Below are 11,006 nucleotides of genomic sequence, written 5' to 3'. Positions count from 1 at the left end.
CTGGGATAAAGCTCCAATTAGAAAAGAAAAAACTAATGAAACACATAATAACAATGAAGAACAAAATAAAAACACAGAGAAAAGAAAATTTTGGGGGCATAGTGACTTTAAAATAATAACCCTTTATCTTTTACAGAATAATGATTTTGATCGAGAGAATTCTAATGGAGAAAGCTTTCCTAATACTTGAGGTCATGGTTTTAATCGAAATGAAAGATATTTTTTTATTAATTTGACGGACACCGCTAAATGAATTCTCCATAGTAAGGCCCCCGAATAATCCATAGGAGTCGTCTTGGCAGTAAACGGTTGAAGGCAGTTAAACACTCATGGCTTCCACGTGGCAGAAATCTGTCATCCGTCAACACAATGCAGAAGGACGACAGAACATAAATGGAAACATAAGGATTTTAAGGTAATTATTCAGTTTCATACAGTTATCTTCTTATTTTCGTCTCTCTTTCTTTGTTCTTTCCTCTGAGCGCTTTCTTTCAAGCACTTATCTCTCTATATATAGAGACCTCTCTCCGTTGGATACTAAAAGGAGTTCATGGTAACAAGTTTTGTTTAGAGAATAAGAATAGTAGTCGAATCTGCTGAGAGAAATGGAACGAGGCAAAGGAACCAAGTCTTCTTCTTCATCTCAACTCTTTGGCTCAAAAGTGTCACCTTCATCTCCTTCAAGGATTTTAGAGTCTCTATTTCCTACTCAACCTAAGGTATTTTCATCATGTTTAGAACTTCCATCTTTCTGGGTTTTCTTTGCTATTCAATGTTTCAAAGATTCAATCTTTTCTTCATTCAATCTGGTTATTTGATTGTTCCTCTTTTTTTCTCTTGTTTCTTGTATTGGTTTTTAGCATCTGCATGGCATGCAAGTTTTCTTTTAAGGCCAATTTTGTGTTTATGCTTCTTTCATTTTTCGATCGTTTGACCATGCTTGTGTTGGTTTTTAGGTTCCAGGAGGAGAGTCTCTGGTGGGCAGAGGCAGGATTCCCCGAATGAGCCATTGAATGCAAATCCTGGAAACTCTGGTTTGTGCACCACTTACTGCTTTTAGCCGATTTTATTTTGCTTATTCTCTTGCAAGTCCTTACTCTGGTATTTGGTTTAAACACTATTGCTTGTACATTAGAGCAAAACAGGGCCAGTCTTCTGAGTACATTATAGATTTTGTGTAAAACCTATATATTACTTTTGCTTGTTTCTTGAAACTAATTCTTTTATGATGCGTCCAATGATCGTGGTGCACTAATCTGTCTGAAACTCTCTAAATGCAGAACTGAGTTCCATTTATCCGCAGCAATGCGCACAACCATGTCATCTGAGTTCATCGATCTACTATGGCGGCCAAGACGTATGCCCTCGCCCCAGACTAAGCAGGCTCTGGAATAGACTCTGTGGTGAGTACATCAGTTGTCCTACAGCCATGAACATATCCAGTGACTTGAGCATTCTTTTTGCATACAAATTTTGAATAGTTTAAATGTTTATCTTTCGATTTAGGAATCTACTAACATGCTTTCCCCCCGTAACATTCCAGTACAAGGATAATGGAGAAGATGATCGGGATATGCAACCAGAGGAACTGGTGGCAAGGTATTATCTGGTATATTATCAGGAAACGAAGCATTTTTAACTGGAAGGTTGATATCTTTTTTTTTTTTCTTCATTTTGTTTGTGCAGGACAATATACCAGTTCAACTCCCTTCTCTCTGTGAAGAATGAGGAGAGTTAGTCTATTACTTTCTTTTTTCAATTCTATGTGGACTATGTACTCAAGTGACCTTGATAGTATGAATGATGAATACAAGTTGTGCTTCGGCATCTGTTTCCATGCTTGTGTTGGCTTCTTTTGTCCCTTAATTAACAATCCAAAGAGCATAACTAAACCCAAATTGGGGAGCTTTAGACCCACAGATTTCAAGCAGTCTTTATCTATCAGTTGGTGGGGGCAAACCGCAATGCCTTTAAATGGTCGTTAAAGAAAGACTCGAAAGGGTTAGCAAACATAGTCTGCAACCGCATTTATCGTGAAAGTTGATTAAGATTTTTATGTTACTTTTACCAATAGTTGTATTCAGGATTGTTGAAACATTCTTTTTAAATCTGTTGGCCATTGTCAAACGAATCGTACTTCCGGAATTCGTTGTCGATTCTATTGGCTTTTCTTTGTGTTCAATTGGCAAAATGAAAGAGACTAAAAAATGTCCAGTCAAGCATGAATCAGACAACCATTGATTGTTTAAAGACATACTACGCAGACGATACAGATTGAATAACACGGCGTCTGTTCGTCATTCTCAAGCATCTCCCTATTCCTACCAAATATTTAAAAAAAAAAAACAAATAGAAACAGTTGAAAGACTGCTGTCTCGGGAGATTGGATCATGGGGCAACACCAGGGCTCTTCTGTGGGAATAGTCGGAGGGATCCGGTTTTGGTAGGCTCGCTGCCTCGTCTAGACTTTCAAACGATACCAATGTTGCTTGAGCTATGCTTGAACCCGGATTCTGTTTCTTCGTTTGAATTACGGTATTCCTTATCTCTTAAATCAATACTGAGATAATCTATCAGCAAGGCCTTTTTCACTCCAATCCCCTTGCTGTGGTCTTTCTCCTTGCAGGGCTAACTAGATGCGCTGGTGAGAAGTTAGGAGTCGTAAATGCAGTTCTATAAGGAGTGCTTGAGAAGGCCATGTGGTATGGAGTCGAAAGACTCCTCCGACCAATTACACCAACTCTGTTCGGTGAAGAGAACTGACCTGAATGCTTGGTCAAATGATCCACATAAAACAGATCATTGATACACGCCACAGTGTTAAATGCCAAGCTCTCCAAAACTCTCGAGTAGCTTTCCAGAATGGATTTCCAATATCCTAACACCACGATACTTAGTTATCAGCATGACTTTTGTAATTAAAAGCCTTTTTGAGAACAAATCTGAAAGTGTAACTAGTAACACAACCTTGTTGTGCTGAATCTTGCTCATATCTAAAGAGGTCTGGGGAAGACCTGCGAACCGCTGCTTCACGCAAGAAGTAGGCTCTCGGCTCAATCTGCGAGTATTTCTCTTTTCCACCATTAGGTCCTTGACCATGTCCCATGACGACTTTGAACTAGAGGGAGCTGTGTTGTGGACAGGTTTGGGATTGGTTTTTCTGCGCCACAGATATATCGAGGCCTCCACTCGGTTGGCAATTTCAATAGCAAAGAAGCTCAGAGGACAAATCAAGGCAATCAAGAAAACTTCAGGCGTAAACAGATAGGATGAAATATAGCGATAAATAAGATCTCCTAAGCTAGCTCGGCCATTCTGAAACAAATTCCAGCAGAAGTTAACACCTCATAGAATGCATACATTATACACCTAATTTATATTTAGTTCCTTTTACCTTTGGAAGAGATTCGAAATATGATTCGGGGACTTCCATGTCAGCTAGAGTAATGTTGTTGATAGCCACTGCAGCCTTTAGGATCTGGTTTGCACAGTCACGTTTATGCTGCAACTCCTTCCTCGAATTTTCATTGAGGCCTCCTGGCGGCACACGAGGCAAGGGAAGCCACCATTTCTCCTCTTGACGCTGAAGGGCTTTTCAGAAAGGGGTTGATCCATCCGCCTGCTGAGCTAGAATCCCTTGGTCAACATACCAGAACTCTGCATCAACAAAACTATCTAATATCTCCTGCAAAATAGCATATGCTACATTAAAATAAGCTCCGCAAACATAATCGCAATACAAGGCGGTGAATCATACGAGAAGCATGTTGTCCAATTTTCTTAAAGCTGGGAGGTTGACGTAGAGATCCAACCGGGGCCTGCAATTCATGACCTGAAATCACAGCAAGTGACATGGCATTTTGGTCACTATATCTCAAAACAGCCCTAATGTCACATATTAAAATCACTGTTTCACCTCACGCTTGCTTCCGTCCGGGAATGTCCGCCAAGTCGGTATCAACTGGACAATGTGATAGCTAACAGAAAGAAACCATTCCATATCTCGTCGCCACATTGATTTCTTCTCATGAGGTACTGGTTCTAACCTCCATATTTGCCCAAACAAGGTGGCTGCAGAGTTAAGGCAGTGAATGAGAAATAGCCAAAACCAATCAACCAACAAAAAATCATAAACAAATACCAACATTGACAAATCAAATTTATTAAAACTATGTTAAAGATCAAACAAATTGAAGCTGTCAGCATTACCAGAAAGATTGGTGATGGCATTTGAAATAGCCAAGGCATTGCAAACACCATTTCCAGACCCTGACATATCTTCACCGAGCAGCAATTTTGCAAATCTTTCCTTCATCAACTCAATCTCTGTAACCCCATTTCCAAACACATCAACAAAATAAAATGGCTATCCCTTGTTCCCATATGTAATGGGGTAAGGGGAGATAAGATAGTAGGCTACTCGATCCTACGGCCTCAGGACTACCAACTGAGCTGGATTTGTCATTTGTGAACTGAAGGCGGTGAATATATCTCCTTCCTCAGAACTACTGTGACTGTGTTCATCCCCGTGCACTGTTGTCTCTGACGTCAAAAGAACAGAGCTTGAACTACTTTCACGACCCCCAAAGCTTTCATTTTCTCAACCGAACTCTCCATTTCTGCGTTCTTTTCTTCAAAACCAAGTGAATCACAAACCGCAGAGTTGTTAGTAGTCATGCCACTAGAATCTAATCTGTCTAAGTAACGTACATTTGGCTCTATAGCTCTGTAGCACAAGCTTTTAACGGATTTCGAAACCCAGAAGCTTGTAGCTTTCAAGTTTGGTACAGGCAAACAAAGCTAGTTTCGTAATGTTTTTAAAAAAAACGGTGCATAATATGTAATTAATTTTTGTTAGAGTGATTTTTTGTGTAAAACGTTAACTTTTTTAATTTATTTTTTGTGTGTGAAAAAAAACCTTCTGCATTAAAATCTTTTAATATTCTTTTGTAAATTATTTTATAAATCGACAAATTTTGATTTTTGTATGAAATTACAAAATACATATAATCTAATATAGGAAAACTTTAAGGGTAAATAATTTAAAATATGAATAATTTTATAAAAAATTTATAACTAGTAATTTTTTTACAAAATGATGATGATGATAAAAAAATATTATATAATTTAAAAAATATCACTTATATATTTAAAAAATATATTTTAATTCCAATTTTATTAAAAATGATTAAATATTATTAATTATTTTTTAGTTTTACATTCTTTTTTTTTATTGAATTTTTTTTTATTAGTTTAGAGAGTAACACAAAAGAAAGAAAAATATTTAGATTTTTATGTATGTATTTATACTTTTCTTTTAGAAGTATTTTATCATAATTTTTTTTAATTAATTTGAATAATAGCAGAATAAATGATTAATTTGAATTATAACTCATATATTTAAAATTCAATAAAAATACAATAAAAAAAGAATTGAAAGCGAATAAAATTCAATAAAAAAGAATGTAAAGATAAAAAATATCACCTATATATTTAAAATATTATTTCTAATATTAATTTTAAAAAATATAAAATAAATATTAAATTCTAATTTTATTAAAAATGAATAAACATTATTATCTGTTGTTAAAAAATAATAATTAATGAATAATAATTCATTTGATCCCTCAATTGTAATTAAAATTTTATTTTAATTTTTTTTTATATTTTTAAACAATTAATTTTAAAAGTCAATAATTTTTTTTAAAATATATGAAATTTATTATTTTTTAAATTATATAATATTTTTTTATCATCATCATCATTTTGTAAAAGAAATACTAGTTATAAAATTTTTATAAAATTATTCATTTTTTAAATTATTTACCCTTAAAGTTTTCCTATACTAAATTATATGTATTGTGTAATTTCATGTAAAAATTAAAATTTGTCGAGTTAAAAAATAATTTGCAAAAGAATATTTAAAGATTTTAATGCAAAAAAATATTTTTCACACACAAAAAATAAATAATAAATTGAAGTTTTTACATAAAAATTATCCTAACATAAATTAATTATATTTTAGGCATCATTTTTAAAAAAAATACGAAATTAACATTTGGTCTCTACACTACGTAAGTCGCGGTACATGGGTCACCTTTCAACACCTGGCATAAGACGCGGTGTATGAATTGCGCCTTTCTACAAGGGGTGTTAGATCGTTAATATTATCTAAAAGGACGTCTAACACATAAATATTTAAGGAAAAATTTATTTTTCGAGAAAATCATCGTAAAACTGATCATGACTAAAGAAGGAGACAAGAAAAGGGCTTGAAAATCTCTAGGCTGTGTTTGAAAAATAAGGTAAGGTGATGAGAATCTATGCATTTAAATCCATGGATTTTTTATAAGGTTTAATCTTGTGTGTGTTCTCTTTCATGGATTTTTTGAAGGGTAAAATACCTATTTGGCAACTCATTTGTTATTTATTTCTATTTTGGTTGCTTAACTATTTTTTTAAATCATATATAGTAGGGGTGTTCATTTTTCGGTTTTAACCGAATTAACCGACCGAATCAATTAGTTTGGTTAATTCGGTTGGCCACCGAATTAGTTCGGTCGAAGAACGATTAATAAATTTTTTAGAATTCGGTTAACGGTTAATTCGGTTCGAAATCGGTTAATTAACCGAAATTAAATTTTAAATATATTATATATAACATATGGGCTCAGCCCAAACCATTTAAAACTTAATTAATAATTTAAGATCTAATAAATTTTAAACCTAAATCAATATTAATTAATTAAAAAATTCATATAAATTTTTATTTTATAATTATATATTATTTAAATTAATTGTAAACTATTTTTTTGAATTAAAAAAGATTCAATTTTTATATAAATTAAAAAAATTTAAAAATTTTCGGTTAATTCAAAAATTAACCGAAATTGATTCGGTTCGGTTAATATTTTTTAAAAAAAAGTTCGGTTCGGTTAACGGTTAAAGAAAAAAAAAGTTTGGTTAATTCAGTTAATGATAATTCAGTTCTGTCGGCCACCATTTTAACCGAATGAACACCCCTAATACATAGTATTACGTTTTGGTCACTCATCATTAAAAAATAATAATTGACTAATCTAAATCGGGTACTATAGAGGTAAAGATAACATTCCCAACCAAATTTGTTCCATTCGCAATTATCAGGATTCGAACTACTTATATTGTTTAAGGGATCTAGTACCTCATATAGGGATGGGCATGGGACTTGAACCCGATGGGTTTCGACCCAACCCAACCCGATCGGGTTGATTTTTTTAGTTTCGGGTCGAGTCGGTCGGTTTTTTTAAAAGGCGATATTCGGGTCGGGTCGGGTTCAAGTTTAGGGTGAAAAATACTCAACTCAATCCAAAAAATATAAATTTATCTTATATATTTAGGAATGATTACAATAATATCACTCTATATATTATTTTTTTAATTAAATCATTGTTTTTATTGAATAAAAATATTTTTTTTATTATTTCGGGTCGGTTGAGATTTTATCTCAAAAATCGGGTCGTTTCAGGTCGGGTGGAAGGTATATATTTTTCAGATCGGACCCATACCCATCCCTAGCCTCATCCCACTATATCAACAAGTTGTTGGTTTATTTCTTCTTCTTTTTCCTTTTATTTGAATTGAATGGCAATTATTATGGCGAATTTTGCTTTATAACTGACAATTTTAGTTTTTGAGAAAGAAATTTGCTGCTATTAGTTTTTGAAAATTATAGCTTTCTTTTTAAAGAAAATCATTTCAAGAGTAAAAATCCATTTTTTTCCTTTTTTTTAATTTAGAAAATGAGTTATTGTAGCTTTTTTTTAACTCTACTATAATTAATGGTTTGGGTAAAAATAAAATATGATTTAAATTATATTACATGTATTTTTTTATTGATTAGATCATGGTAGGAAGGATTTATCATATAATTTATTGTTATTAAGACATGGAAGCAAGAGGAATCAAAGCATTATTCTCATATGTTTTAGCATTTTAATGTGATTTTATTTTGTTGAGTCGGAGGACCATTTTATTGTTTTTAATAGTTAAAGGACTCAACAAAATAATATCATATAGTCGAATGACCATTTATGTGCTTTACCCTATAATTTAAATTGCCGTTCACTTTATGTTTTAAGTTGTTTGAATCTGAATCGCTTAAAAATATATGTTACACTTTACTTAGATTATTCTTTGAATTTAGACTGAAATTGAAGTATCATATTAATTGCTAATATATTATTTTTGTCTTTTTTTCACTTTTGGTTAATGCGGTTGAAGTGGAAATTAGGTATAATTTAAGGATTAGATTTAGGGTTCAGATATAGATTTAAATGTATTAGGAGTCTTGATATTAATTTAAAATTTAGTGTATAAATTTTAATTTTACAATATTAAGTTCATGAATTATTTTTGTTTAAAAATTTTGGGTGAATACAAGGCGTTGATTTTATCTAACTTGAATCATTTATAAAGAGAAAATCAAATAAAGATGTTGATTAGTCTCATCATATCATTTTTTTATTAGTTCGGAATGAATACAAGGTGATGTTTATTAGAAAGACTCAATTAATATGATGATTAATGGTCATACTACTCTGCAAATCACATTGTATTTAAATTTGATAATTCAAGAGATAACAACAATCTCTTAATCGCTGAAATCACTTAATTCGTTTTTTTGATAGTATCGTTGATTACATGAAAAATGAGACTTTTTATAATAAATATAAATAATATCATAATTTGTATGTTGGTTATCAAAACTATCCACAAATTCTTTTATTCTTTTTAATACTACTCCTTCCACTATTTTGGATCTCATCACAAGGGATATTCAAGGACCTCCTTATGTAAGATCATGGTGTAATTTTATTTTCCCTTTTAACTTAAAAAAATAAGAAAAAATGACTGCCAACTTTTTTTTATTATTAAGTTAAGGCGATTACAAAATAATATTTGTTCTAAACACTTTCAACCATTTGAAAATGAATGTTTAATCACCCTACTGCAACCGTTGGTACTCGAACCCGTGACCTCTAGGAAAAATAGTGATTTCTTTAACCATTGAAGTAAGTTGATTCGTGACCTCAAGGTGACGAGTTTGAATAAAAATATTTTTATTAGAACTCGTCACCTCGAGATGACAACTTCTAGTTCCACTGTAACATTTATCGTATTCTCCAAAATAAAAAATCAGGTACCCTAATGGGCTAAATAAAAAAACCGAATACCCTAATAGGCTAAAAAAACCTATGCCAGCTTATGGTTATGGAAAATGGTTTTTTTGGCCCAATAGGGCAGCCCAAAAAAATACAAAATATGGCAAAAGCATTTTTATTTTGGGATATACAGTATTTTGAGGTGACGAGTTCTAGTAAAAAATATTTTCATTCAAACTTTTTACCTTGATGTAATAAAATTTAATTAAAAAAATTATTTTGTTAGAACTCGTCACCTCAAAGTGACAAGTTCCAGTTTCATTATAATATTTTTCGTATTTTCCAAAATAAAAATCTCGAATGTCCTAATAGACTAAATAAAAAAACCCTAATGTCCTAATAGGTAAAAAAAACCACTGAAAAATTGTAATTAGGCTATTAAAATTCCAATCTAATAGCCCATTATCTCATTAAGATTCCCATTCATTGCTGGAAACGAAAACGCCATTAAACACTGAATTTGTTTCTTAGCTCCATCTTTTACAAGGAAAATCCCTTGACCTTTTGTTTTTATATTCAACACTTTCTAACAACCCCATCTTCAGCCAACCATTGTTCGATCAATGAAAGCAAAATGGAATCGGCTTCGAATAAATTACAAGGACCCAAAGAAGAGTTTTGCATTTTCAAGTGCTTCACCATGGGTGAAGAAGAGTTGAAGGTGTTTGGAGCTTGGGGAAGCCCTTTTAGCCGCAGGGTGGAGATTGCTTTGGAATTGAAAGGCGTTCCTTCAAGTACGTGGAAGAGAATGTGCATAAATTTAAACGAACATAAACGAATAGATTACCGAACAATCACGAAAATAAATAAATGAATGAGCATTTTATTCATGTTCGTTCATTTAATTAAACTAATAGAAAATTTTGTTCATGTTATTTATTTTAATAAATAAAGGAAATTTCCATCGAACGGTTGGTTTTACATCCCTATTTGACCTCAAAAATAATAAAATTGTAGTTTGATCCCTACAAAATCTATAAAGTTGTAAATCAATGTAATGGTAAATTTGCATTTTGACCCTTCCAAAAATTCATAATTCAAATATGACCCAAAAAGTTTGGCCATTCACATATCCAAGCTGCTTCCTTTGGCTTTGACAGGTAGAAGACACCCATATTTGTTTATGAATATTTCCTGCTGTTCATCACAGGTCATGCGTCCGGGTGTGGAAAGCTCTTCCGGGAAGCGGGGAAGAGCGAGAGAAGGCCATGGAAGAAGTAAGAGAGTGTCTGAAAGAGCTCGAAAGCGTGCTCGATGGGAAGCGATTCATTGTGGGAGAGACGATCGGACTAGTTGACATATCAACAAACTTCATTGCATTTTGGCTTAGATGCATTCAAGAAGTTTCAGGGCTAGACTTTATGAATGCAGAACAATTCCCCTTGTTGATCAAATGGTGTGAAGAGTTTGTAAGCTGCAATGTTGTTAAGGAGCACATGCCCCCTAGAGATAAACTGATCACCTTTATGAAGAACTGACTATCTAGTAATGAATGGACAGATTAATGTTGATATAACTGCATTTATTGTGTCACTCCATTCAACAACTGTAATTGGTCCTTTCTGACTTTCCATTATATGTCAAGAATGTAAGGTGTAAGGGGTAAATGAATTGGGCTTGAATAAAGTTGTACTTATGTTAGTTTATTTATTTTTAAAGATATTTGTAAACACCCTTTTTCATACCCTAAATCCCATAACCCCAAACCTCAAAGACTCAAGCCCAACAGACCCTAACTAAAACCCAAACAACCCAAGCCCAAATAAAAAAAATCAGACACATTGACCCAAGTATAGGCCCAAA

At 32.7% G+C, this 11,006-nt stretch overlaps 1 protein-coding gene, 1 long non-coding RNA gene and 1 pseudogene across 2 annotated transcripts; 2 read left to right on the top strand and 1 right to left on the bottom strand.

The window, feature by feature from the left end:
* The first annotated feature begins 442 nt into the window (after positions 1–442).
* Positions 443–1,380, top strand: LOC120137352. The gene is made up of 3 exons (XR_005517425.1): positions 443–719; positions 957–1,034; positions 1,281–1,380. It is a non-coding gene; the product is annotated as an uncharacterized LOC120137352 (long non-coding RNA).
* A 561-nt stretch (positions 1,381–1,941) lies between these two features.
* LOC120137307 lies at positions 1,942–4,927 on the bottom strand (annotated as a pseudogene).
* Positions 4,928–9,777: 4,850 nt separating this feature from the next.
* Positions 9,778–10,681, top strand: LOC120137306 (glutathione S-transferase U8-like). The gene is made up of 2 exons (XM_039153088.1): positions 9,778–9,953; positions 10,354–10,681. The coding sequence occupies exons 1-2, from the start codon at positions 9,778–9,780 to the stop codon at positions 10,679–10,681; spliced, it is 504 nt and encodes a 167-aa protein (XP_039009019.1).
* The last annotated feature ends 325 nt before the right edge of the window (positions 10,682–11,006 follow it).

The sequence above is a fragment of the Hibiscus syriacus genome, unplaced genomic scaffold (assembly GCF_006381635.1).
Source record: "Hibiscus syriacus cultivar Baekdansim isolate YM2019G1 unplaced genomic scaffold, ASM638163v2 tig00110656_pilon, whole genome shotgun sequence".
Taxonomy (NCBI): domain Eukaryota; kingdom Viridiplantae; phylum Streptophyta; class Magnoliopsida; order Malvales; family Malvaceae; genus Hibiscus; species Hibiscus syriacus.
Note: the sequence above shows the minus strand (reverse complement) of the source record. Positions and strands in the feature narration are given on the sequence as shown.